Source organism: Hylaeus volcanicus, unplaced genomic scaffold, assembly GCF_026283585.1.
Source record: "Hylaeus volcanicus isolate JK05 unplaced genomic scaffold, UHH_iyHylVolc1.0_haploid 12197, whole genome shotgun sequence".
Classification (NCBI taxonomy): Eukaryota; Metazoa; Arthropoda; class Insecta; order Hymenoptera; family Colletidae; genus Hylaeus; species Hylaeus volcanicus.
The window spans coordinates 641,040-665,854 of NW_026533147.1; the positions used below are offsets into that span (position 1 = coordinate 641,040).

General features: G+C 33.4%; 9 protein-coding genes and 1 non-coding gene across 16 annotated transcripts; 6 read left to right on the plus strand and 4 right to left on the minus strand.

Annotated features, from left to right (window-relative positions):
- Positions 1–7: 7 nt before the first annotated feature.
- Positions 8–7,963, plus strand: LOC128883089 (uncharacterized). Its single transcript, XM_054135096.1, has 2 exons — positions 8–6,276; positions 6,340–7,963. The coding sequence occupies exon 1, from the start codon at positions 2,522–2,524 to the stop codon at positions 5,348–5,350; it is 2,829 nt and encodes a 942-aa protein (XP_053991071.1). The 5' UTR covers positions 8–2,521; the 3' UTR covers positions 5,351–6,276; positions 6,340–7,963.
- On the plus strand, positions 6,973–7,824 carry LOC128883112 (uncharacterized). Its single transcript, XM_054135123.1, has one exon. The coding sequence runs from the start codon at positions 6,973–6,975 to the stop codon at positions 7,822–7,824; it is 852 nt and encodes a 283-aa protein (XP_053991098.1).
- A 553-nt stretch (positions 7,964–8,516) lies between the features above and the next one.
- Positions 8,517–11,283, plus strand: LOC128882924 (uncharacterized). Of its 2 annotated transcripts, none has more exons than XM_054134771.1 (11): positions 8,517–8,908; positions 9,135–9,266; positions 9,327–9,481; positions 9,531–9,704; positions 9,765–9,829; positions 9,879–9,979; positions 10,035–10,168; positions 10,226–10,405; positions 10,444–10,621; positions 10,665–10,953; positions 11,006–11,283. In XM_054134771.1, the coding sequence occupies exons 1-11, from the start codon at positions 8,695–8,697 to the stop codon at positions 11,010–11,012; spliced, it is 1,629 nt and encodes a 542-aa protein (XP_053990746.1). In that variant the 5' UTR covers positions 8,517–8,694; the 3' UTR covers positions 11,013–11,283. The 2 variants fall into 2 exon arrangements, with proteins under 2 accessions (XP_053990746.1, XP_053990748.1); XM_054134773.1 differs by having other exon boundaries at positions 10,453–10,621.
- Positions 11,284–11,876: 593 nt separating this feature from the next.
- On the plus strand, positions 11,877–14,108 carry LOC128883071 (uncharacterized). Of its 2 annotated transcripts, XM_054135058.1 has the most exons (4): positions 11,877–12,213; positions 12,272–12,419; positions 12,471–12,514; positions 12,569–14,108. In XM_054135058.1, the coding sequence occupies exon 4, from the start codon at positions 12,572–12,574 to the stop codon at positions 13,829–13,831; it is 1,260 nt and encodes a 419-aa protein (XP_053991033.1). In that variant the 5' UTR covers positions 11,877–12,213; positions 12,272–12,419; positions 12,471–12,514; positions 12,569–12,571; the 3' UTR covers positions 13,832–14,108. The 2 variants fall into 2 exon arrangements, with proteins under 2 accessions (XP_053991033.1, XP_053991031.1); XM_054135056.1 differs by having other exon boundaries at positions 11,877–12,419.
- On the plus strand, positions 11,901–12,005 carry LOC128883120 (U6 spliceosomal RNA). The gene has a single exon (XR_008458735.1). It is a non-coding gene; the product is annotated as a U6 spliceosomal RNA (small nuclear RNA).
- Positions 14,109–14,289: 181 nt separating the features above from the next.
- Positions 14,290–16,405, plus strand: LOC128883070 (actin-related protein 2-like). 3 transcript variants are annotated; one of them, XM_054135053.1, is made up of 13 exons: positions 14,290–14,461; positions 14,515–14,583; positions 14,639–14,672; positions 14,732–14,881; positions 14,938–14,980; positions 15,048–15,248; positions 15,308–15,422; positions 15,481–15,648; positions 15,697–15,781; positions 15,846–15,973; positions 16,032–16,109; positions 16,162–16,223; positions 16,271–16,405. In XM_054135053.1, exons 1-13 carry the CDS (start codon positions 14,424–14,426, stop codon positions 16,384–16,386), a joined length of 1,287 nt encoding a protein of 428 aa, XP_053991028.1. In that variant the 5' UTR covers positions 14,290–14,423; the 3' UTR covers positions 16,387–16,405. The 3 variants fall into 3 exon arrangements, with proteins under 3 accessions (XP_053991028.1, XP_053991030.1, XP_053991029.1); XM_054135055.1 differs by having other exon boundaries at positions 16,176–16,223; XM_054135054.1 differs by having other exon boundaries at positions 14,642–14,672.
- Positions 16,406–16,484: 79 nt separating this feature from the next.
- Positions 16,485–18,763, minus strand: LOC128883068 (uncharacterized). Of its 2 annotated transcripts, XM_054135052.1 has the most exons (10): positions 18,397–18,763; positions 18,211–18,343; positions 18,034–18,163; positions 17,755–17,981; positions 17,399–17,705; positions 17,207–17,331; positions 17,025–17,158; positions 16,841–16,956; positions 16,663–16,783; positions 16,485–16,605 (listed from the first exon to the last, which is right to left on the minus strand). In XM_054135052.1, exons 1-10 carry the CDS (start codon positions 18,614–18,616, stop codon positions 16,601–16,603), a joined length of 1,518 nt encoding a protein of 505 aa, XP_053991027.1. In that variant the 5' UTR covers positions 18,617–18,763; the 3' UTR covers positions 16,485–16,600. The 2 variants fall into 2 exon arrangements, with proteins under 2 accessions (XP_053991027.1, XP_053991026.1); XM_054135051.1 differs by having other exon boundaries at positions 16,601–16,783; positions 18,397–18,762.
- Positions 18,663–20,234, minus strand: LOC128883113 (uncharacterized). The gene is made up of 4 exons (XM_054135124.1): positions 20,041–20,234; positions 19,696–19,949; positions 18,770–19,618; positions 18,663–18,683 (listed from the first exon to the last, which is right to left on the minus strand). The coding sequence occupies exons 1-4, from the start codon at positions 20,078–20,080 to the stop codon at positions 18,663–18,665; spliced, it is 1,164 nt and encodes a 387-aa protein (XP_053991099.1). The 5' UTR covers positions 20,081–20,234.
- Positions 20,127–22,071, minus strand: LOC128883114 (uncharacterized). The gene is made up of 6 exons (XM_054135125.1): positions 22,064–22,071; positions 21,800–21,989; positions 21,493–21,741; positions 20,764–21,192; positions 20,249–20,696; positions 20,127–20,134 (listed from the first exon to the last, which is right to left on the minus strand). The coding sequence occupies exons 1-6, from the start codon at positions 22,069–22,071 to the stop codon at positions 20,127–20,129; spliced, it is 1,332 nt and encodes a 443-aa protein (XP_053991100.1).
- A 567-nt stretch (positions 22,072–22,638) lies between these two features.
- LOC128882884 (queuine tRNA-ribosyltransferase catalytic subunit 1-like) lies at positions 22,639–24,717 on the minus strand. 2 transcript variants are annotated; one of them, XM_054134700.1, is made up of 6 exons: positions 24,362–24,717; positions 23,997–24,254; positions 23,845–23,945; positions 23,565–23,760; positions 23,204–23,491; positions 22,639–23,154 (listed from the first exon to the last, which is right to left on the minus strand). In XM_054134700.1, exons 1-6 carry the CDS (start codon positions 24,623–24,625, stop codon positions 22,858–22,860), a joined length of 1,404 nt encoding a protein of 467 aa, XP_053990675.1. In that variant the 5' UTR covers positions 24,626–24,717; the 3' UTR covers positions 22,639–22,857. The 2 variants fall into 2 exon arrangements, with proteins under 2 accessions (XP_053990675.1, XP_053990676.1); XM_054134701.1 differs by having other exon boundaries at positions 22,642–23,154; positions 23,997–24,304; positions 24,362–24,494.
- Between the last annotated feature and the right edge of the window lie 98 nt (positions 24,718–24,815).

The following is a 24,815-nucleotide window of genomic DNA, read 5'->3' on the forward strand; positions in this document are numbered from 1 at the left end:
AACGATTGTTTCCAAATGTGCTAAGTTTTGCACAATTTAATCAAATTTATAATGGACTTTTAAAAAGTCTACTAATAGCGTTTCCACACAATTGTTGTGACGCAAAGTCTTAATTATCTTCTTCACACGTTTTGTGTAGAAAGACAATCTGCGTCATTTTTTGAAATAACTGAAACGAACAGATTTCACATACTTCCTATCAGAAGGAGTTTGTTTGACTCCTTTCTAACAATCCATTAATAAATAAGCTCTTTCTATCGAGCTAATGATCCCTCAAAATACAAAGATGCCAGGTTTCGGCATGTCACTCATCTTCGAGAGGCGTAATACACATCTGTATCATACGTATTCTAAAGACTTAGCCCTCTACTAGGTTACAATCACTGGTATAACCTTTCTCACGACTCACGAGTCAACCAAGCCACCAATTAAGGACGTCACCACCGTAGAAAACAAAGTGAACTTGTTTTTCACAACGTCACGAAAATTCGTCTGCGTAAAAAAAAACATTTAAAACTGCATCAAGTTTTTCTATTTAATGTGTCCACTTAAAACTCCTTAAACGAAAACTTAATCAAACTATGTACTTGTAGTATCATGTATTTGTAACTTAATGAACGCCAAACTGCGTTTTTCATAAAAATACGTTCCCCATTCCGACTTTAATTTTTTAACAAGAGTAAAAAAAAAAAAAAACTTTACGCTTTAATGGAAAGCATTCCATTTTCTATCTCTTCTTTACAGTGGAATTCGGCATTGTGTTGCCATACCCACATTGTGATGCTTAAACAACATGCATCAACTTTAAACTTACTGTGGAATCGTTGAAACCTTCAACCGATTAAAGTCGCTTCCTAACAATCCTTCGGAAGTGAAAGTGCCTTTTATGTCATGTAACGCGCACACGGAAATGCGTTAGGAAGATGACGCTGAATGGAAGAATGGGCCGTTACAACATTTCGATAGTGTCCAAACGACTCGAGTTCCGCACGCAAACTTTTGCTGGCATGCTTGTTGAAAATAACAAGCAATGGAGACTCTAACATGGACGTTCTACTGCCTTGTGGCTTTGTTAGTGTGATAACATATTAGTGTAATGTTTTTTACTCTAATGAAAGAATGGATTTTTACATGCACTCTTTTGGGAAAATGTTAACAAAAAGATTACCAAGTTAAATTTGAAAAAACCAATTCTTTATTTTTTTGCGTTTTTGTCGAGTCATACGAAAAGAAAAAAAAAAGTACTAATAAGAGACACGAATCTCTAACATGTTGACATTTTATGAAAATTTCATTCATATCTTTTTTTTAATGTTTTAATAAAGAATGGAATTGCATTTTCTTAGTGATAATAAATTGAGAACCCATAAGTATTCCTAAGCAACTGTGCCACCCTGCACGCCCGTGTGTCCGTTTGCCTGAACCACAAATGCAGTGACAATGGTTTAATAACCTTAATGAAACTGAGTTGAAGTACGTCTCAATTTAAAGTGTCAACGATTGACATTTATTGCAATTCTTTTTCAATCTAAACTGACAATCCTACGTAACGGCTGCAAAGTTTTTTTTTTTTAATTTTTTGTTTTTGACGGTTGTCATTCTCTATTATCTGTGTCGTGTCAAACGTTTAATCCAAAAAATTAAATGTCAAATGAAATTTGTATATAATTAATCTATTTTTTTGAATGTTTTTTTTTAAATACTCTTTTTGAGTGTGTCTGTTAAATTCTTCTTTGACTTTCTTGCTGCTTCTTTAATTTTGAAACCGCTTTATAGAATTTTAATACTTTTGTATCGTTTCACTTGATTTTTTTTTTCCCAACATCTACCTTAATACTAGAAAATATGGACTTGTGTAATATTTTTTTTTGTTTAATATACAAAGGTTTCGGGAATTAAATGCTTTTTTTGAAGTAATTCCATTTCAAAATAGGTTTTCTATCATTAAATCAACATCCTTACGATTCAGTTTTAATAGATTTTGGTGTAGTCTCCCTTGGAGTCATTTTTCTTTTGTTTTTTCGTTTTGATAGTTTTTTATGATTCGAAGAGTCACATGTCAATTGATTGAAACAAGTGGAATAGCAATGGTCAATATCTTTTAAAAAGATACCATACTTTACAATTTTTGTCAATTTCATTAATTTTTTATAAAGACTATACAAGACATTTTTTATAGTACAAGCAACTCTTTTTTTTATATTCAATTAAAATAATTGAATAAAAAAGTTGTATTTCCATAAAAATCCAAAATTGATCAAAGTGCTGACTGAATTGAATTTCATCCTCATTTTTTTATAGTCGATTAAAATAGCTGAATAAAAAAGTTGTCATTTCCTAAAAATCCAAAATTGATCAAAGTGCTGACTGAATTGACTTTCATCTATTTTTCGAAAACACTCTAAATTGTTTTCCAAAAAAATTAATAGCTGTATTTTTTTTTTGTTTCTTTTAATGAATGCTAGGAAAACGATTTAATTTTAACGAAACGATTTTATTATTTATATAAATTAGCTACACCATGGAAAGCGATAAAACGGTTGAGGAATGCCCGCTAGACAAGGAATCATTAAAAGAAGACAACGTGCATGATTTAAAACCGGATTTCAATGTTGATCCGGATTTTATTCAAAAAACATACCATGCTTTACAAAATAGTCCGAATACGATTTCTTCTAATATAATTTTCGACGTTGTTTTATGTATGTGGAGAGCATTAAAATTACTCAAATATATTGCACCTCAATGGTCTGAGTATACTGGTGGAACGGGATTATCGAATAGTTTGTATCATAAACTTTCGATTCAAACATCTCCTTCTTTAGCATATCTTTTTTCTTATTATGCGGCTTTTGAAGATACGTGTCTTTATCCGTTCTTTCATTTACATCCATCCAGTGCGATGACACAAAACTCATATTTGCCTACGAAAAATGCAGACGGCTTACCCGACACACATTTACCTTTTTCTCATACCTATTCTGATACGAATAGTATAGCAAAAAAATTTGTGGAAATGCTAGAATTTCTTGATACAATGCGTAAGCAGAAATCGTGTGGATCGACCCTACAAGGACATCGTTTTTCGTCAACAAATGATCCTTCTCATCAAAAAGATACTTCTTTTTCGACAACATCTTTAGTGGCCGATGAAGAACAAGGAATGAAACCAGCGGTTGGTAAAAATGCAACGACGCTTTTAAGCACCGAGAAGTTATGTTTGACGGAAACATTAAAATTGGATGTAGACGAAGGAAAAACACCACTTAAAAAAGATGTTTTTGTCGGCACAGGTGGATATAAACCTATGGATAATCAGTATTTATGGAAATCATTGAATTTTGAAGCATTAATTTCTTGTTGTAAAAAAGTGTCTATTGCATCTCCTGTTTCCCGAACCTCAAATTCGAGTGATACGAGCGATGGGCAACCCGTGTGCATAAAAAATGCTAAAGTCGCTCATCCATCTTGCGAAACCAATGAAAAGCAAAATAAAGATCCAGATAAAATTTTGGATACTCTGGTTTCGCTTTTTGGGGAAATTCGCTCTTTATTAGAAAAAGAAAAATTAAAAACACATCCCCGTCATGACATCGTAAACAAAAATGACGTTGAATCCACGATTGATGCGCGTAACAATACAAAGAATTGTTCTCATCTTTCAAAAACTGTTGTTTTAAAACAAGTTTCCAAAGAAGCATCGTATTCTTTTTATGAGCGTCATTCATGTAAAAGCCCAGTGCCTGTAACCCTTAGAAAATCTGAGGACACTGGATTTTATTCGAATGACGTTTCCTATATTTTTCAAACACTTCCTGTAACAACATGTGAAACGATAGTAACTCATCCTTCTCCTATTCAAGTTAACAAAGCGTTAGCAAGTCCACTTGATTCCCATCATGAGCGTATTGTTTCAATTCATGAAACCAACACGCAGCAACCTTTTACAAAAAACCCTCTTGTTCATCCAAAAGAAACAAGTCTTTTTTCTACAAATCCTTTACAAAAAGCCAATAAAAAAAAAACACACACTTTAATCAACTCTGAAGATGTGCCACGCGCTACAAGTGAACCTTCATGTATTTTGAACGAAACTTTGCAAGAAGAGCAGAGTCCATTTAAACATCCTTTATTTAGACCTTTACAAGACACGAAGAAAACACTTCATAAAGATGAGTCTACATGTTTACTTCCCGTGTCAAAAGAAGTTTTTCAAAATATGCCGTATGTGGATGTTTCAACATTTGAAAAATATTGTCCAGGTAACAAAACTCTTATATCTCAAATGGCGTATCAGAAGAAAAAAATCAGTTCAGTTGATGACTTTGGAAAAACTACAGATACCAAGCTTTGGAAAAAAAGAAACAAGGAAACACTTAAGAAAAAAACACCTGACACTATGGCTTTAAATACTCCTTTTCAAGGTGTTTGTTGGGACCCAACACATCAACGTTGGGTAGCTCATTGGAGTGATTCTGAAACGCATCAACGAATTCGAAAGTATTTTAATCCGAAACTTCTTGGATTTCATCGTGCACGACTTCATGCAATTTTAACAAGAAAAGAAGCAGTGGATTCCGGTCGCGCTTCCAAAATGACGAAATCCGATAAAAATAAATCAACCCAAGATCATTCTTCTTCTCAGCTTTTAGTGGAAGATATTAAAACACCACCACCCATGAAACAAACATTAAATGATAAGGGAGAAGCTTGCAATGTCACTCCTCATAGCATTCCTAAACGTCAAAAGGTCCCTCATGTTGTAGAAGACGATCATGGAAATTATTATAATGCTTCATTATCTGAAAAATCAGGCTCAGATGAATCTTTTGAAAATAATTTCAATACGGCATCTTCTTATGACAATGACACGCACCATGTCAAAAAATCTTCTATTCCATCCTTACATGTTGAAAATTCTATTCCAGGCATTTACTGGTCTGATGAAGACAAAGTTTGGTACGCTCACTGGAAACCCAATGATGCATCACAAATTCATATAGAAGCTTTTCCTGTGTCTGAATTTTTACATCAAGCGAATAATGATGCTCAGAAAGCCGCGTTATTAGCTCAAAAAGCTGCAATGGATCATCGTTTATCTTTTTGCTCGCATCCAACCGCCCCTTTACAAAAAGCCCAACCCACCCCCACTCGTGTTACCACCCTTCTTGAATATAAACAAGAAAAAAACATACAAAACTCTTGTCCATGGCTTAATATTCAACTTCCTACAAAATTCATTTGTAATCCTTCCAACACAGAAACGTCCCATCCAAATATTTGCGAACCATTTTTTTTCAATAAAAGGCACCATACAGTATCCGAGTCTCATAATTGCTCAACAAACTGAATCATCGACTTTAAAAATTTTTATACATACAAAAAAAAACTGAGCATGTTTAAAACAAAAATATCTGTCAACCCCACTAACTTTTTCACACACAAAACGTGAAAATGAAACGTTTTCAGTATTCCTAATAGGGAAGAAAAAACCTATTTGTCAAAATATGTAGTCTTTCTCACCCTTTGTTAATTAAAAAAATAAACTACAAACAAATAAAGTCTTGTATTTTCAAACCTTTCGTGAAAAGAATGTTTGACCTCTTTCTTCGACTGGCTGCTTGGGCATGGACGTGACAAGAAGCGTCTCACTCGTTCCATCGTCTCTTGTATTAAATAACACGCACCTGAAATGCTTTACAACACTTTCCTTTCACGACTCATCGATTTACGCGTAATATTTTTAAAAAGAAAAACTACTGACAAAAAGTGTTTCATTCGTTTCCGAAGTTGCAATCACTATTCCAAGCTAACGAAACAAGCGCTTTCAATGTCTATTTATTGTCGTTTAGAACATTCGACTCGCTAACTGCTTACGTGACCTTATGCTGCAGGAAAAAGTAGTCTTCTGGTGCTGCATTTTGAATAAAGGTATACAGTGTGACAGGCCAAGTTAAATGTCCCGTCGAGCGTCCTGACCTTTAAAGAAAGAGACTCTGTAACAAAACTAGCTTTTATTATAATAGAAAAATATAGTGAAGAGACTGCGTAAGGTATTCTTCTCTTAAAAAGGCATGAAAATCAAGCACGAACTCTTGGTACGTGCCACCGTCGTAAATAAGCTTTGGTCACTTTCACTAGAGCCCGCGCACTACTTTGGTCACAAGCGTGTATGCTTAAGTGCGATGATCAGTGATACTCTTACTCTTCCCAGCATACAAACTCAGTGACAATGCGTGTCGTGTGAATTTAGAAGGTTTTCTTGTGAGTGATACTGTAAGTGTTATCAGGTGGATTTGAAATTGTATTTAAGAGTGTGATGGGTGCCAAATGTGTTAGCATACGCGAAGGTACTTTATTGAATTCCTTCTTTTATAGTGTGGACCATCACTAGAGTGCGGTTCTGGTTAATTTAATTTTTTTTTTGAGAAAATAAAAGACATTCATTAAACATATTGAAACAAAAGCGACACCATCTGCATGACGTCAATTCGTTTGTTGTGCCTTTCAGTCGAGATTTAGATTGTTGATGAGCCAAGTAGCACAAGAACTTTTAAAAGAACGAACATTAGTCTTTTAGAAACATTGCTAGTGTGATCTCAGTTCAAGATGTCATTAATTTTTTTGAGTTAAAAGGCATACCCCGTTATCACTTGAATGAAAAAATTATAAAGCAACTATTTCCAAAAGCGGTGGTGAGTGATTATTGCAAGGTCGTTTTAAGAGGGGGATCTTTTAAATATACTACTTCCAAAGCTTTTCTACCACAAATTACTCCTAGTGGTTATTTGACAGAAATGCATGAAAAGGAATGTTCCCTCCTGGTCCAAAAAGCATAACAGGTCATAATGAAGCCGAAGGTGATATTTTTTATTGTTTTTCTGATTGTTTCTTTTAAATGTAAAGAATCTGTAAATGGCCAAGTGTGTTGATAACATTCACTTAACTTGTTGTGAATCGAAAGTAAAAACAATGGATTCTTGGGGAATCCAATTGCCAGTCAGTGGTCGACCAGATGGACGTCAATCTAATTTTATTTTACGTCCTCTTTCTTGTGAAATTCAACCTTTATGTAATGCCCATGGTTCAGCACGCTTTCAGATGGGTTTCACGAGTGTTTTAGGTGCTGTGTATGGGCCTCGAGAAGGTCATACTGTCGATTCTCGTGGTACAACACCTCAAGCCAGTTTAACTGTTTTGTTTCGCCCTGCTTCTAGCAAAATTTCAGCAAAGTATAAATATTTGCAAGTGTGTTTGTACAACACATTAAAATCTATAATTGAACTAAAAACATGTCTTGACTGTACAATTACAGTTGTGATTCAACCCGAGGTGGATGATGGAGGACTTTTAAGTTGCTCCATTAACGCCGCAATAGCTGCTTTAATTCATGCTCAAATTCCTTTAAAATATACTGTGATTGCCTTATCTAGCATTCAAAGTAAAAATGTACAAGATGGCTCGTCTTTAGTTTTAGACCCAACATTTGATGAGGCGGGATTAAACACCAATGATCTTTCAACTTATTTAAGTTGTACTGTTAATACAGACACTTTAAGCTTAATCCAATTAACTCCTGATTTTTTTGATACAAAAGCTTCTGTTAATTCGTCACTCATTTCGTCAACTCCGTGTAACGCTAACCTCACATCCTCTTACGCGAAATCCAGTTTTTTAGATGTGTATGCTCCTATCATTCAAGCGTGCTGTCTTGTTAAAGTGACATTACGTGAGGCATTTGAAAAATATCTAGCGACGTGTGTTGCAACGACCTTTAATTCAAATAATCGAATGGACTTACCCGTAAGCGCGCCGAAGAAATAAATTAAAAGTACACTAACTTGTACATTGACAATTTTTATCCATGCAATACGTCACGTGAATAAAATATTTTTTTTCCATGCTTTCTTCACTCCTACTGAAATGGTTGAGTTGATTAAAAAAAAAATTCATCAATACACCAGCACACACATACTTCATTGTTGATGTTTTCCCTTTTGAATCATGTGAAAAAAATGTTTTAAAAATTGCTTGTATAAAAAAAAATTCACATAATCAGATTACAAAGTCATTGATCATCTCATTTTTTTAAAGAATTCATGAAATCAAAATAATAATAATAATAATAGAAAAAATCTTTCTGATTTTGGAGGTACACTAAAATTTTATCATAGAAGCAATTTAAAAAAAAAAAATAAATTCTTTATTGAATAAAAAATTTGGATATTGAATGTACCTTGAAAATTGATTTTTTATTCAATTTTACAATTAAAAAAAATAACTTTCATCATTAAAACCTAACGGCTCACAATTCTTTTTGATATGTTCCTACTGAAGGATAAATAAGAAACATGGGTATTTCGACTAGCAACTCTGCCAAAAAAAAAACGCACTGTTGCAAATCTTTCAAAAGATCATAGTTTAGGTGAAATTTGTGAATAAATGGATTATAAGAGTATCTGAAAATTTTTCATGGTACCAAACAGGCTATCAAAAAATAATTTGAATCAAAAGATTGTTGCTATTCAATTTGTGTATTAAATAATTGAATTTTTTTTTTTGCTTTTGTTTTCAAAAGTTGATAAGAAGAAAATTTTCGGTTTTCTTATTGTAAACAATAAATCATAAGAATATTTCGTTTATCTTAAAAGGAAGGAATACTGACTCGGGAACGTGTCGGTACTACAAAGATAAATGGATTCAAATCAAAATTATGGTATCGATCAAAAAATTGATTTAGATACTAAAATTCAGGTTTTGAGGGAACATTTACTTAAAACTACAATTGAAAACAGTCCAACCATTGTTAAAAATATTTATGATGAGCATCCAGCCGTGGCATTAATGAAGAAAAAACAAGTCTCCCTATTCCGTAAAAAGTATAATTTGGTTATCGATTGTGCGAATGGTATATGCTACATGAAAAAAAAAAATTCGTTAAAAGAATAACCACCTCTCGCTCAAATATTAATTTAAGCCATAAGATTCTTTCCTTGTCTTTTTTTCAAGTAGATGTATCTGTACTAGTGATTTATATTGATTGGATTAAGAACAAAGATAAATTGTCGTTAACGAAAAATGATATTTTTGTAATAGTTTCCTAAAATTGTTTACTTTTTTTGTTTGTTACCTAGGCGAAAAAAATAAAAATCCCGTTTTGACATTTGAACAGGCAGCGTTCCCTGAAGATATCACAAAAGAATTAGAAGAGTGTTATAATTTACCTACACCTATTCAAAGTCAAACATGGCCTTTTTTAATGACAGGTTAGTTACAACATAATGAGAAAGTCCACTTTTGTTAGGAATTTCGTTTAATTATTCTAGGTCGAAATCTAATAGTTCAGTCTCCACCAGGAACTGGAAAAACATTGGCTTATGTTCTTCCTTGTATTTTGCACGTCATTTCTCAAGATCGTCTCTATTGCATCAATAGCCCTATTGGTTTAATTGTGACTCCTACAAGAGAACTAGCGATTCAAGTAAGGGTTCATCCTATTGTTCCTTTAATCTAGTCCACACGCTCTTTAGGTTGGATCTATAGTGATACATTATGCTTTAAAGTTTAATTTACGTAGTTATATATTGTATGGGGGTAATAATATAGAGAGACGCCAACAGTATCCGAAAAAAGGGATTGTTCATATTGTGGTGAGTAGTTTTCTTAAAATTTCTACGATATGTACGTTCACTAAAAACAAAAAGGTATGTTTGGGTTTAATTTTCTAAACACAAACGTCCATACATTTGGCATCGATATAACAGAGAACAGATTTTCACGATTTCAGAATGAACCGTGTATCTTTTCTTGTTTTTGATGGAATCCCCAAGTAATGATCCAATTTTCATCAATTGAGTTTTTTGGACAACATGTTTCAGTGATAGTGTTAAAAGTAAATTATTATATATTGAAGAGTATAAGTGCATTTCAATATCCGTACACCCTAAATGCCAAATTTCCGTATGGATCTCTGATAATAGTTAGGTTTAATTTAAACTCAGTTCCAACAAGATCTAAAATTTTTTCACATATAGAAATGCTTCAAATAAAGGAAATTATAATGGAAATATTACAAAAATCGTTTTCTGCAAAAAATTTTTGCTCTGTTTCCATGATGTGTGGAAACTACATCAGTAAAAATATATCCCAATCTGTTTATGTTCTTCACGTAAGAACATCAATGCTTATTTTTTGTTAGTTTCAATAGGTTTTCTGCAAACTTTAGACAGTCAAAGAAAAACGAGAAAAGACGGCTTCTTTATTACAGTATTGGCGTAACTATCAAAGTATTATCAGTGTCAAGATTGATGAAATCGATGCCTTATATGATTTTTTAAACGCTCGTAATAAAAATATGTCGTTTCAAAAAGTTCATTCAAAACTGGAACAATGTGAGAGAAATTTGGTATGCTAGAGAGTGAAAAATAGCAAAGCTTTATTTAGTTGTTTAAGGCCATTCAAAGTTTTAAATCCAAATTAGTGAGTTGTTTGTTAACTACTAAGGGAATTTTAAAAGGAATTGATCTTCCTAATGCAACTCACATTGTCAATTATAATTGTCCAACTAATCATCATGAATACAAATGCCTTATTGGTAGCATTGGTCGAGCTGATCGAAAAGGTAAGAACTTTAGCGTTTTTAGTGGTTCATTGTGAAATTTCAGGTGTTGCTGTCACGTTGATTCTCAAGGATGACGTTAAAACATGTTCCCTTTTCCTAAAAAATATTTTGAACTTTCTAAAAGATGAATACGTGCAGCCAAAACTTCGTGACCTTGTTTTACTTTCTTATAAAATAGAAATGTCGAAAACAAGAAAATTGCGCGCTAAACAATTTTCGTCACACACATTAACAAGCAATCAGAGTCAGCTAGATCAGAGAGCCAAAGTCAATAAACCCCAAGAAGAAAAATTACAGGAAGAAGTATCGTATCAAGATAGTGAGAATCAAAGGTAGAAGAAACAAGTAAAAGAAAAGTCGTAAAAAGAATAAATTCATACATAGGTATTAAAGATAAAAAAGAAACAGGGGATATTATCGGAATAATTGCGAGAAAAAAGAGCATTGACACAGAAGAAACTACAAGTATATTGAAAGAAAAAAAAAACATATTTAAAAAAGTAATGTTACTTTTCACAAAAATGCGAAATAACCGCATACTAAAGAGCAAAAAAAAACAAGATTGAAAACTCGAATGCATACAGCAATAGGGCTTGAATGAAAACGTGATTGCAAAAAGCAGAACCATTGAGAAAATAATAGCGTATTTCTCGTTGCCTCGGTTATATACTTCCACAAATAAATTCATGTGTGAGACATTGTGAGCAATCTGTTTTGTGAAAAGAGATTTGATATGCTTATTGAAAAATGATGAAAAAAAAAAAAAACATCTTCTATAAAACTATGGTGAATTCAGTGTTTATTTTCTATAGAAAAACTTTATTTAAAAATTTGGAATAGCATTTAAGCTTTTTTTGTCGACTAACGCTTTAAGTGACGCTCTGCGAGTATCGGCTTCTTTTGTTCACCTCTATATTACCGAGTTCAACTAAAAGACATAATGAATAGTAAAAATATGTCGTAGAAATTCTTCTTTATCTACAATGAATGTATTGATGTTACGACATTCGTTTATAATTTTAAGATATCATATTATTAAATTAGTTTGCGTTGTGCGAAATAGCATAACTAAATTTGAAAGAATATTTAAATTAACATTCTTACGTTGAAAATTATTGTAACCTAATAATGTATGCGCTTTTTGTTCAACTCTAGCAACATTATAACATTCATCGTTATTCACTGTTTAAATAACATGCATCTAAACATGCAACCCATGTAAACATAAACGACCAAATCTTCATCTGTGGTGGTTTACGGTCAACTAATACATTGGCACGCCGAAAGGCGTCGCCATTTGTTAAAATTGGAACGATACAGAGAAGATTAGCATGGCCCCTGCGCAAGGATGACACGCTCAAATCGAGAAGTGTAAAAAATTTTTTTGCTTGTGTGGCGTTATTTTAATGCGACTATTTTTTTTCTACCATGTGAATAAGCAATATAAACAAATCATGTTCGTCGACATTGACTTATTGACGTTCAAGTGCAATTTTTTTTTAAGACTATTTCATTTAAACATACATGGTGTAACAGATTCCTTGTGATGTTACGAGGATAAGCAGTTTTACTTTCCTCGTTGCGGAAAAGCTGTAATCTCATTAGATGACATGCCTAAAAACAGTTTCATTAGTGCCTTGTTTCTATTAGAAACTGTCACAAAGTCTCTCCCAACAGTGTTTACGGGACACCCTATGAAGTGTGCAAACAGAAATTTACCAGTTGCAAAAACCTCAATTCGTCTAATATCATCTAAAACCCATTCTAACATTTTTATTCCTATAGACACTTTACAAAGGTATGCTTTTTTCTTGTATGATTTATAATGTATAAAAAATATGCTTTTTAGAAGTTTTAAGGATTTTTCAGTAATTTCATATCAGTTTAAGACAGGTAAAGAGAATTTTAGTACTTTTAGGTTTCTTGAAAAGTATAGATTTGCTTTAGACAATGTTCTTCAGCGGTGGTTTTCCTTTTGGAGATGGTGACACACACATGCCTTCAAGACATTCTCGTGAAGTTAACAATACAAAATTTTATCAGGTCTTGGGAGTTGATCGAAATGCGTCAGAGTCCGAGATTAAAAAGGCTTATCGCAAGTTAGCGGTGAAGCATCATCCTGATAAAGGTGGTGATCCCGAAATGTTTAAAGAAATTTGTCGAGCGTATGAAGCATTAAGTGATAGCGAAAAAAGAAAATTATACGATCAGTATGGAGAAAAAGGGTTAGAAAATTCAGGTGCCTCTGATCCTTCAGACATTTTTGATCTTTTCTTTGGAGGTTCAAGATCCAGACGACCACAAGGTAAAAGAAAAGGAGAAGATATTGATTCTCCTCTTAAAGTAACGTTGGAACAAATTTATAATGGTGCATCAAGGCGCATGGCTATAAGTAAAGATGTTATATGTGATGTATGTGAGGGGCATGGAGGTCCAAAAGACGCCATAGAAACCTGCTCAAATTGCAATGGAACTGGTGTTAAAGTACAAATACGTCAAATTGGTCCAGTCATTCAACAAACACAAGCTCCTTGTCATAGTTGCCGTAATGGGAAAGTCATATCGGAAAAAAATAAATGTAAAAAATGTTCGGGAGTAGGAACATGCAAAGAACGTAAAGTTTTAGAAGTTTTTATTGAAAAGGGAGCACCTGATGGTCATCGTGTTGTATTTTCGGGTGAAGCGGATGAAAAACCAGATACTATTCCCGGTGATGTTAAGTTTACTCTTCAATTACAGGATCATCCCGTATTTCGTCGACAACAAAATAATTTAATTATGAAAAAAACGATCACACTTTATGAAGCATTGACAGGGTATAAATTTATCGTTCAACATTTAGATGGACGAAAACTACTTATTAAAAGTAATCCTGAAGAAACAATCGAGCCAGGTTCTATAATGGCTATTCCTTCTGAAGGTCTTCCTGTCTATAAAAATCCTTTCGAAAAAGGCAATTTACTCATTGAATTCCGTGTCAAAATGCCATTAGGAAATGAATTGTTATTACAGGGAACTGCTTTGAAAGCAACTCTTAAGAAGGTACTACCCACCCCAACGACCAAAATTGATGAAAACTCAGCTGATCTGGAGCATCATTTTGTTACCAAAGTCACTGATGATATGCATTCTGGCTCGCAAGCCAGAGAGTCCTCTTATGACGAAGAAAACGATGAAACTGGTCATAAAGTTCAATGTAGACAGCAATAATAATTCCATTACCTTTCATTTGGATTCCTTTTGTATTATCAATTTAAAAAAAAGATGTTTTGCCTTTTTTTATTTTCTGACTGTTAAAAAGAACAAAAGGCCATTTATGTCTGTTCGTTGTTTTTTATCCCTATAGTTTATTTTGAAAAGTTATCACCTTGTATACTTTATAATAAAAAATTACGAGGTATTTCTTGTTAAAGAAAAGTTTTATATGTTTTGAATATTTGATTTCTTTAAACTTTTTTAAACATCAAAAAAAACTTTTTTTGTCGTAGTTTGTCGACTAATGAAAATCATAACAATCGTATTTTTTTTTTCGCATGACTGGAGTTATTTATGTGAATACTTTATTTACGAAATCTCTAGTACAAAAAATCAATAACAGATTGCTAATGTTAGCATGTTTTTTGTATTGTTTCTTCACTAAAGTATTGCGGGATGCTTTCGTTAAAAACTATTATAAAAAAAGTATTTGTTAATGAAAGAACATGCTAAAAATTTATTCAATTCCTTAGTGTCCTAGATAAAAGCATACTTTTTATAGAGTGAAACCAAAAGATTTTTTTTTTTAAAAAAAGACTTGTATCGGATGGTGCAAAACGCTTGTATATTGGATATAGGGTCACAGTAGGTTATCAGGACTAAAAATAAGGTGTGTAAATCAAACTTGACTGCTTTAGATGTATTCGAGGAGGGTACTCTCAAGAAACGATTCCCTTGACTGAAATTTTCTTATACAAAAATCATACGTAAAAGTGTGAAGTTAAAGAAAGAAGCTTTTATGTTTTTGTGTTGCTTTTACAGTAGTGTTTCGATACATGAACGAAAAAATATCAATGTATGCTAAATTGAGTGAAGTTATTATTTTCTTTTGATACTCAATTCCACCCATATTAGAAAAATGAAAAGAGCCTAGGTAGTCATTGTATAAAACCAACGCACTCTACGTTTCGTGATCATTATAAATTACATCCTATTGTTAAGGATGGTCGTATAGTCGATTCGCGTCAATTAGAAAATCATTTAATTCAATGCTTCACAGCCTTAGTAAGAGAAAGTTCATTTCCGATTTATTTTTGACGTTCGAACGAATCTTTTATTAGAACCGTTTATCATGCAATCGTTGTCTTTGCGATCAAGTTAACAGTAAAAAAAAAGTTCTGTGAATGACACGACAAAAAGGAAATGTTTCTATTTTGTTATTTGATTAAAGACGACAATGGATCGACGGATCGTACGATCGTGACTATGAGTTCCTTTTCTTCCACTTTATTACCCTTGTTGTCACCTTGTTCTACATCGACAAACCCTTTACAAGAGCTAGTAGAATATTTATTTTATACAAAAAATGTCAAACATTGCCAATTCGTCTCTCCATTGTTAATGAGTTTGTATGGCGTCGGTTGTGTCTCTGGTACTCTATTTTTTACAACAGAATTAATACAAATGAACATGCTTCATTCATCTTTACAGGTTTGGTCGTGGATATTGGCCAAGAATCCTCTCGTATTGGATGCGTGGCTGAAGGGCAATCTTTTGCAGACAATGCTTGTGTTAAGCTAATGAAAGGTGGTCATACAATTACGGAGTAAGAGTGTTCATTTTTAAGGAAAAAAGTAACAAACTCCAAATAAAATCTTTTCCAGATATTTACAAGAACGTTTATGCCTAAATCATTCACGTGTTCAAACACCTTACAACGTGTTAGAGAAAATTAAAAGACAATCTTGTTTTGTTTCATTTGATTTCAAACGAGATCTACAATTAGCTAAAGAAACATCTATGTTTCAGAAACAATGGATTTTGCCTGACTCGTAAGGAAAACAATACAATTTTTTTTATTTTAAAAATTTTTTTTGCAGAACCCAAATTATTTTAAATGAAGAACGGTTTACTGAATGTGAACGTTTCTTTAACCCAACGCAAGAGTACTTAGGTTTTTGTGAGGTCATTCATAGAAAGTGAAAGCGTACTTGATTTTAAAAAAACAAAAATTGCGTTACATCTTTAGGGAGGAGAAGTACTACCTGATCTGATTGGAGAAGTGATTCAGACAATACCTTTAGATTTACGTCGTCCACTTCTTAAGTGTATTGTTTTAAGTGGAGGGGGTGGTTTACTCTCAGGTTTCCCTCGAAGGTAACAAAATTTAACATGTTTTGTTTCCTTTTCTTACATTGACAATTTTTTTGCAAAGATTGGAACAAGAAATTCGTTCGTGGTACACTTTTAATATACTAAGTCGTTCTAGTATTCCTTCACACTCGCAGCTAATGTATGTTTCTTCAAAAAACAATGCCCATATTTTGACAATACCTTGTTAAAAGGACTTATCTTTTAGCACCTCCAGAACGTCAATGGCTTGCGTTTCGTGGAGCGTCTTTATATGGTAAGCTCTCTTTAAAAAACGATCTTTTAGTACCGTATGTTTTTCAGCTCAACTCAGTGCATCCATGGAACATTCATGGATTTCCCGTTCGTCTTATGAGGAAATAGGTTTACGAGCTTTTGATTGTCAATCATTTAAAAAGTTTCATGCAACGCCAAGTTAAGTAATAAATTTTTTTTTTGTTTATGAATGTTTTTTTATTTTAAAACATTTCAAAAAAAATATGTTTCAACTTGATTGTTTCAAACAAAAACTCATCACATTTATAATTTTAAACTCGGTGCTTACTTGAAGAAATTATAGTAAGAAAAAACGCTTTAGAAAAAACCATTTGTAACAGCAGCAATGGCATGAAAGAATTTTTTTTGGAATGGAAATCATCCTTGAGCAAGAGGTTTGTGGAAGGACGTTGTTTTAGTTGAAATATGTCGAATGGTACCATAAAGTGTGAGCGCTATGCAACTCATGGTAGGTGGGTGAACCGTCTCAATACGATGAAAACGAACAAGAGGACCTTGACCATGTAACATGGGGGAACAAATCACACGCCCTAAAAGAGGCTTTACATTTTCAGCAAAAATAAAACATTTAGTTGTTTGTTTGTTTTCGTAGCTTACCGTCACTCTTTTAAAGACAAAAGGATTAGGAGAACGTTGAAGAGATGTTGCATGTTGTTGCTCAGTGGAATACTGCAAAACATCAAGAGTTCCTTCACTGTTGCATGAGATCATATCTAAAAATGAAATTATACAGTCAAGGCGCGAAATATGGGGTTAGAAAGAAAAAACCCTATTGTCTTACACAAAGCTTGCTGTTGGCTTGTATATTCTACAGCAATTCCTTGAAGTATGTATTTTTTAGATATCGGTACAGGAAAAGAAGCTAAAAGAGAAAGAGATTGTGTTGGTAGTGATAAAGAAACAGGAGAACGGAATCTGATTGAGCATTAAATGAAACGTTTCAAATCATTTTAAGCTGCTTACTTTAAAAAATAAAGTCCAGAAATCCCATCTGAAACCGCAAGATACGATTTGACAGTTGCTACAGATAGAATGGTCCACGGACAATCAAAAAAACATCCACTTGTTAAACCATTGTCAGTCATTTTCTGAAATGTATAAAAACGAATAAGAATGTAATAAGCTTTAAAAGTGATTGTGTGTTAAAGTGATTACATTAACAAAAAGTTTACGACCAGCGGTATGAACCAGATAAGGAAACGAATTCACAAGTGAAAGAGTTCCTACATAGAGAATAGGTCCTGGAAACAATTGTACTTTACGCACGAGTAATGGTTGTACAATTTTATTCGATACAATTGCTTCAAAGGTAGGACAGTCGAACATATAAAGATTTCCTAACACAAAGTGGGAATTATTATCAACATACAAACAAGTTCCTGCTATTATAAGTGAAACATTTGGTTGAATGGATGCGAAGGTAATTGAACAGAATCTCTCATTCTGGGCTAAATGATATTCACTAAAAAAAAACAGATGAAAAACAAAAGTTTTGGCTTGAAATCGTTTACCTGCAAGGAAAAAGTGCTGGTACGTTTTCCTTAGAACATTGAACCCATTGTTCACCGAATTGTGCTAAGGAGAAAATTTTTAATGATGAGACGTTGACATTTTGTGAAATTGAGTTGGAAGAAAAGTCAGTGGATATGGTTTCTTCAAAACCAACATCGCAGCAAGCAAGAAGTTTTGTGACTTTATCATAAGCAATTCTTCCGCAGCGCTTGATATTTAATTTTACCTATGACGAAGGGAAAGAAAACCAATGACAGTGACACTACAGAATTAATTACATGCGCTAGTAACGAATGACCCATTAATGAGAATGTGAAAGCTTTCATAGTACTAATTTCGAAATGAATAAAGCTTAATTGAAGTTCATTTTTATTATTTAATGACAGCCAACTAACAAGGGGTAATGAACTGAAAAAAAATTATTTTAATAAACTTGTTATCCAGTAGTAACGTACTTATAAAAAGGAGTTGGCATTTGAAATGAACACATTTGTTGTGTCATATTATGTTCATGCATAAACAGCTTGTTAGAAGTGAGAGTAACAAAGAGGCCTTGCATCGTTTTATATTTTTGAATGGTTTCATCATCTAACATACAACTTTTCTTTTGTTTTAAACCCAAAAAAATCAAGAAGACTTACAAACAGGTAGACGTAAATACCAAATAGATCCATTGGTTAAATTTTGGGACATTCCGCTCATAACATTACAAACAAGCGGAGTCAGAAAGTCATCTATATCATAAATTGAGGAGGTGTTGATGTCTTCTAGCATTTTATTAAAGTCGCAGGTATCACTGCGTTGGTGAATTTGTTGTGTAGTATTAAAAGAATTAAGTGGAGACATCTTATTTATATCCATAAGAGTGAAAGTAAAAGGAAAATTTTTATGAGAAGTGTTGTGTAAACTAGTAGAATTGATCACGCGACTACGGTAAAGAAAAATACACCCATTCAGAAAAGAAATTAACAAAGTTGGACCCAGATCCCCTTTGTCGAGTGCAACCAGTTCTACCTTCACTATACGTGCAGTAGCATGCGATGTCATAGGCATAAACGGAACTAAAAAATCCTCATTTTTTTTGTTAGTATTTAACAAATGTTTTTGAAAAGGAGTTATTTCCGTTCGAAAAACTATTTCCATAGTATCACAGGATACTATACAGATTGTATTTGGTTTGGCTTTACATACAAAAACAAGATAAATTAATGTGACACTAGGAATATGTTTAAGTACTGTGTTTTGTTCAAGTTGATCTAAACAAGTTAAATAAAAACATTCCAGAGGTTGGGATAACATAAATTCTAAATGTTTTGTTCCATTTGTGTACGGATTTAATAAACATGTTGTAGTTAAAAGATTGTTACACAGATCCTTATATGCAGTGCTATTGGCTTTCCAAATCTTTATGTGAAAGGACTCTGTCATAACAAGAACAAATTCCTTCACAATACAACCTTTGATACCTAACGGAATATCTAAATAAGGAGATGTCATATCGCATTCTTCTGCGTTTAAGTGTAATAAGTTGACTGGATTTTGTAAAAGTGAGTAAGGTGATTGACATGCTAAACAACGGATTTCTGTTGGAGTAATTTGAATCCATAAGCATTCCTTTGAATTATTGTCATCTCGCAATTCACTTTCTCTTTCAAAATACAAAGATCCACACCCTATAGTATTAATGTCGGTATCAAACCCTCCTGTTATTTCTTCCACTTGTGCTAACATGTTTGGTTCTTGTGAACGGGAACAATTCACTGATGGTTCATCAATACAATTGTGGAGAAGGTACACTTGTGTCCTTCCTATATCTTTACTCGGATCGGAACTTATGACGAGTACAGTGGATGTTGTAGAACTCTGTTCGCAAAAAATTTAACAAAACATCTCATAACGCTTAGAAAATTTGATAATATAGGATACTGCGTAGGACATACAGGAAAGCGAACGTCATGAACGCTTGGAAAAGTCCACATATGTAAAGGAAACTCAAATTGTAATGCCGTTTTTGCAAAACTTAAAACATTGGAAGACCCTTCTTCATGTTTTCCTAAGAGTGTATGACGGCATTGAAAACATAAGGCCATCTCCACGAGTTTCGAAAAGCTTTGACAACCTGTTACCATTCCTAATGAGACGGCATCGTTCTCGTTGCGAGATTGGGACAGAAGACACGAATCCTTGAGAACCCCTAACCAATACATACGTTTGTCTTTAATAAAATGGACACATATGTTTTACTACTCGTATGAATACAAAACATGAATAGTTTTTCACTGCACCTAAATAAGGTTCAATAAAACATAAATATTGAAATGTCATGGATGTAAGCGAAGAAAAAAAAAAATAGTTGTCAGTTGGAAAATTATCAGCAACCTAATCAAAAAACAAATACATTATTTAAAAAAGAAAAGAACATGAAAAAACTGTTTACATGAGAAGCATTACACGATAACACATTGAAACATTCCATGAGACGATCGCCATTACTCCCTAAAGAGCCGCTGGATAGTTTTTCTTTTCTTAAATTTCCGTGAGATCCAGATAGGAAAGTATTACAGGATAAAACCGAAGCATCCTTTTTCGACTTTAATATAGGAGACCAACTTTTACGTAGTAATGGTAAAATTTTGATAGGGTCAATTGTGTGAAGTCGATGACCCCAAAAAAATGATTCAATGGTACTCGTGGAGACCCTTGTTTGTTCCGTTGCTGAATTTTCATTTGGCGGAGTACCCCAAAAGTAGTCGAATTGAATATTCCAAAGTGATGGTGGATTTGCTTCGTTTGGATGCCCTGGTAAAAGAATCATACAAGTACTGTGGTGAGATTCGGAAGTGTACAGAACTGGAGGCGAATCACAAAAGAAATATAACGTTTCTTTCAAAAAAGGTTTTATGTGGATTCCATACAATTTAAGTGAAGATGGATGTAAAACCTTTAACAAAAACAAAAATCTCTTTGTCTGTTTTATCGTGAACTCGTAAATGTGTTGAGTATCCTACCAATTGAACTGTATAAACTGCTCCTTTGTATCTTGGAACTAATAAATACAATAAAGAATTGATAATAATCCAATGATAGTCTCTTAAATCAATTTCAAAGAAAGAACAATCCACTGTGGGCTTATTTAAAAACCAGCACGATGTATAAGAAGGAAACGTTGTAGACGATTCCATTAAATCTTTCACTGTTACTAAACGATGAATCGGTAATTTGGTATTATCCAAAGAGCGTGCATCCGATGTAAAAAGACATAATTCAGCTAGATTGACTGAATAAAAACATTTAGAATGTGTTATTATAACAGCATCCGTGATATGAACGTTTTTCGAGTCCACCGTTTCATTGGACTCAAATAATGGTACAATAATAAACGTATAAGGCGAGAGGATTAAAAGGTATTTTGGCATTTTACTTAAAAAAGAGATTTCCTGTTCAACCGACCCAATGTTATAATCTTGTATAGAAAGACAAAGAGACTTTATACTAAATGACATGGATGGGAAATTGCCAAAACGTCGTAAAAGAATTGTTGTTTTTGTGTGTGTGTCCAAACTTACAATCAGAATGTAAACGTTTCCAGACGCTAAAGGGACATAATTGGAAGAAACCGGTGCTGAACTTACAAGCAAACATAAAAGTGATTTAGATGAGATTCTCGCATCATAATACGCATCGGAAAAACAATAATCGATTAAATACGAAAAATGGAATTGGTCTTTTAAGCAAACAATGAAAGGTTTGGTATCAATATGTAAATCATTAGAATTTTCAAAATTTAAATCATTATGCTTTGGATTGTCTTTCTTCAAACTATCCCACAGTTCAGCTTCTTCCATTTGTGATGCTTTCTGAAACACGTTCATGAGACCTAAAATCCCCATGCACTCAGAGTTTAGTAAAATTGCAACAGTTAATCCACACTTTATGAAAGAGTTTGAAACTTTTTTTTCATTAGCTGGATTTGTCATTTGTTCAATCTATAGCACAATACGACCAATACTTCTGAAAAATAACTTTTAACAGTAGTAAACTGACCGTAAAAGGCCCTAAAGCGTAACGTAATTTCAGGTACGATGCTTCAATGGAAATAGTATCAGCTTTCTTAGCATGACCAAAAGAACAACCAAGCAGTGGTTTATTATTTGAAGAATTGTCTAAAGGTACTTCAGCCGATTCTGTATTCCACTGATATTGATAGCGAATTTGAAACTTTCCCAGTTCTTCGCTATAACAAAGAAACAAAACCTGAATGCAGCATTTCGCTTCAAACTCTAGCAGTATTTAATTAAATTATCTTACTTCTCCATTACAACAAACACAAACGACTAAAGGATTAAAACACCAAGTGTTCAAAGGGGAGCGACAGCTTTCTAACTGAACAGACTTCAATGTATTCATTGTTTCTTCATGACTTGTATTCTTGCTACTAATGTAATCATCGATTAACGCTTTGGACGAAGAAAAAGATGTCATGTCTATGGTTTCGACTATTTGAAGAGATGAAGAAAATGTGAATGTTGTTAAATGATAAAGTTTTAGTGACTCCATTTTATCTGTTTGTTCTACATGGCTTGAAGTCTCGCTTGAATACCCCTTTGTAAACATACAACTGCTATCATAGTGTGAGGATGATGTTGTCACTTTAGAATCACAATAACACTGATATAATTCTAACCGTAATGGATATACGTAAAGTAAACATTTTTCAACTACATTACTGCTATAAAGATTATAAACACGCACTGTCAAAGGCGTACAGGACTCGTTTAATGTTGTCGAGTTAATCATAGAAAATTTATTCTTGATCTCTTTCTTCTGCCATCAGAATATACGTTGCTGATGTTTCAGTCTTTTTCACCTTTACACTGCATTCAAATTTTTAATATTCTTTTTAAAAACTTATACCATTGTTCATTTCAATGCTCATGTACCCTCTTATTAGAAATTTGGTTTTTTTTACAACTACACAAAAATATATTCAATTAAACATGAAACTCTAAAAAAAAATTTTCTCCCATGCGTTCCATATAGAGTGTCAAAGTCACCGATTTATAATTTCTTCTTCAAGTGGGGCGAGTTTCCATTTCACCCCTTTATTCCCAAGCGTACAAGTTGTCTAAGCTTATTCCAGCTACTTGTAAAGCGCAACGAACCCAATGAGGGGGCTGTCTATCGACCTCGTCTAAACAAGACTCTTGACTTGTATCTTTATCTTTACAACTATCGCAGTCTAAATATTTTACGATGAGATTTGAATGATATTGGGCTTTCAAAAATTTTACAACATATTGAGAAAAAGTATTAGTGGCAATAGATCGACGTATGTCTTGAAAAAAACGATACATATATGTCATATTGTGAAGTGTTAGTAAACGGATTCCTAACGCTTTCTGTTAAAAAATAAGATAAAAGATCTAAGTTCCCCAATGACATCTCTACCTTATCTAATGACTTATGTAAGTAACTTCTCGTATACTCTTTACATGCAGCACAGGGACAATCCTTTTGCAAAACGCGATTGTCATAAGCATAGCGATTTTGTTTTAAACGAAGCGTTCCTTCTGGCACTATAGCTGTTCCAAAGCGCGCTGTTCGAGCTGGATACACACAGTCAAACATATCCACTCCAAATGCTACTGAAACAATCATATCCAAAGGATATCCGACTCCCATGAGATAGCGAGGTTTGTTTTCTGGTAAACCTGTACTGTCTACTCTTCGAGTACACTAATAATCCAGAAACATCATGAATAATTAGCGCATTCTATCGGTAACGTTTAGAATTAAAGTATCCACTCACTAACTCTACAATGCGCCAAAATTTATCTTTTTCCTCTCCCCCAGATAAGCCTCCAATAGCGTATCCTGGTAAATTTCGTTCTTTTAAATCTCGGAGAGACTGTAATCTTAAGGTTTCATTTAAACCACCTTGAACTATAGCAAACAAATTTTGCTCTAAGGGACGTTTATGCCCTTGAATACAACGATCTAACCACCTGAGACGACAATCGAAATAGTATACAGCAGGAGGTAACTTCAGATCAACCGCTTTATTTTTCGCGATTGTTTTTAAAATGCACCTGGTCGTTCTGGATGTCGCCTCTTTGACTCTATTGTGGTCATCCAGTGTTGCAGGAATGACATCGTCTAAAGCCATCATTATATCAGCACCAATACAATTCTAAAAATGGTTAACTAGGTTCAAATTAAGAAATCAAGAGTTTCACTTAACTTGAATAGCCATAGACATTTCAGGTGTTAAAAGCTGTTTAGAATTGTCCACTGGACTAAGGAATTCAACTCCAACTTCAGTGATTTGAGCTAGTTTTAAAAGACTGACCATTTGAAATCCACCGGAATCCGTTAAAATATTTTTTTTCCATCCCATGAATGTATGCAAACCCGAAAATTGACGCAACACCGAAATTCCAGGACGGTTTCCCAAATGATATGTGTTTCCCAAAATCAATTGATATCCGATTTTTTCTAACTGCAGCAATGTCATTTTTGTCTAAATTTAACTTTTTGTTTCATATGAAACTAGGAAAATAATATTTAATCTCTTCTTAAAAAGAATTATTCTACAACATTTCTTACATCTTCATTTGTCATTCCCTTCACTGTTCCGTTAGTTCCAACAGGCATAAAAATTGGCGTTTCAACAACTCCATGAGGTAATTGCAATCTCGATTGACGAGCACGCAGACACATGTTCTCTACATGAAAAGACAACGATGGACAAGTGTAAGAAGTTATGGCGCATGTTAACGGTTTTTCAATAGGTATTTCTACACTCTTCGCATTTTCTATCTCATAGCCGTCTGACTGAAAAATTCTGTTGTTTAAAACTTTGATTGTCATTTAGACAAATGATCAAAAGTTTTGTTAATTCAACAAATAATTTTGAAGTTGAGGTTTTTTTAAATCAAATACTAAAATCAATATCTTTGCGTTTTCACAAAAAACTTCTCTGTGTCTACTTGTACAGACTTTTTCGAGCGACACTATCATACCTTTTAAATTCATTAACAAAAAATGTTTTTTTCACTTT

Bases quoted from the DNA above. Each gene is read 5' to 3' on its own strand.
- LOC128883068 (XM_054135051.1), bottom strand. From the start codon at position 18,616: ATGGATATAAATAAGATGTCTCCACTTAATTCTTTTAATACTACACAA. The intron at 17,982-18,033 runs GTAATTAATTCT...CCTTCGTCATAG, and splicing joins GTCATTCGTTACTAGCGCAT to GTAAAATTAAATATCAAGCG. The intron at 17,706-17,754 runs GTAAACGATTTC...GTTTTTTTTTAG, and splicing joins CCAGCACTTTTTCCTTGCAG to TGAATATCATTTAGCCCAGA.
- LOC128882924 (XM_054134771.1), top strand. From the start codon at position 8,695: ATGGATTCAAATCAAAATTATGGTATCGATCAAAAAATTGATTTAGAT. The intron at 9,705-9,764 runs GTATGTTTGGGT...TCGATATAACAG, and splicing joins CGTTCACTAAAAACAAAAAG to AGAACAGATTTTCACGATTT. The intron at 10,406-10,443 runs GTATGCTAGAGA...AGCTTTATTTAG, and splicing joins AACAATGTGAGAGAAATTTG to TTGTTTAAGGCCATTCAAAG.
- LOC128883114 (XM_054135125.1), bottom strand. The intron at 21,742-21,799 runs GTCAGTTTACTA...ATTGTGCTATAG, and splicing joins ACGCTTTAGGGCCTTTTACG to ATTGAACAAATGACAAATCC. The intron at 21,193-21,492 runs GTTTGCTTAAAA...TCGGTTGAACAG, and splicing joins TTGATACCAAACCTTTCATT to GAAATCTCTTTTTTAAGTAA.
- LOC128883089 (XM_054135096.1), top strand. From the start codon at position 2,522: ATGGAAAGCGATAAAACGGTTGAGGAATGCCCGCTAGACAAGGAATCA.
- LOC128882884 (XM_054134700.1), bottom strand. From the start codon at position 24,625: ATGACAATCAAAGTTTTAAACAACAGAATTTTTCAGTCAGACGGCTAT. The intron at 24,255-24,361 runs GTAAGAAATGTT...ACATTGCTGCAG, and splicing joins AGGGAATGACAAATGAAGAT to TTAGAAAAAATCGGATATCA. The intron at 23,946-23,996 runs GTTAAGTGAAAC...AACCATTTTTAG, and splicing joins AAATGTCTATGGCTATTCAA to AATTGTATTGGTGCTGATAT.
- LOC128883071 (XM_054135056.1), top strand. From the start codon at position 12,572: ATGTTCTTCAGCGGTGGTTTTCCTTTTGGAGATGGTGACACACACATG.
- LOC128883113 (XM_054135124.1), bottom strand. From the start codon at position 20,080: ATGACATTTCAATATTTATGTTTTATTGAACCTTATTTAG. The intron at 19,950-20,040 runs GTGCAGTGAAAA...TGTATTGGTTAG, and splicing joins TTTTATTGAACCTTATTTAG to GGGTTCTCAAGGATTCGTGT. The intron at 19,619-19,695 runs GTATGTCCTACG...TTTTGCGAACAG, and splicing joins TTCATGACGTTCGCTTTCCT to AGTTCTACAACATCCACTGT.
- LOC128883112 (XM_054135123.1), top strand. From the start codon at position 6,973: ATGGATTCTTGGGGAATCCAATTGCCAGTCAGTGGTCGACCAGATGGA.
- LOC128883070 (XM_054135053.1), top strand. From the start codon at position 14,424: ATGGTGCAAAACGCTTGTATATTGGATATAGGGTCACA. The intron at 15,649-15,696 runs GTAAGGAAAACA...TTTTTTTTGCAG, and splicing joins CAATGGATTTTGCCTGACTC to AACCCAAATTATTTTAAATG. The intron at 15,974-16,031 runs GTAACAAAATTT...TTTTTTGCAAAG, and splicing joins CTCTCAGGTTTCCCTCGAAG to ATTGGAACAAGAAATTCGTT.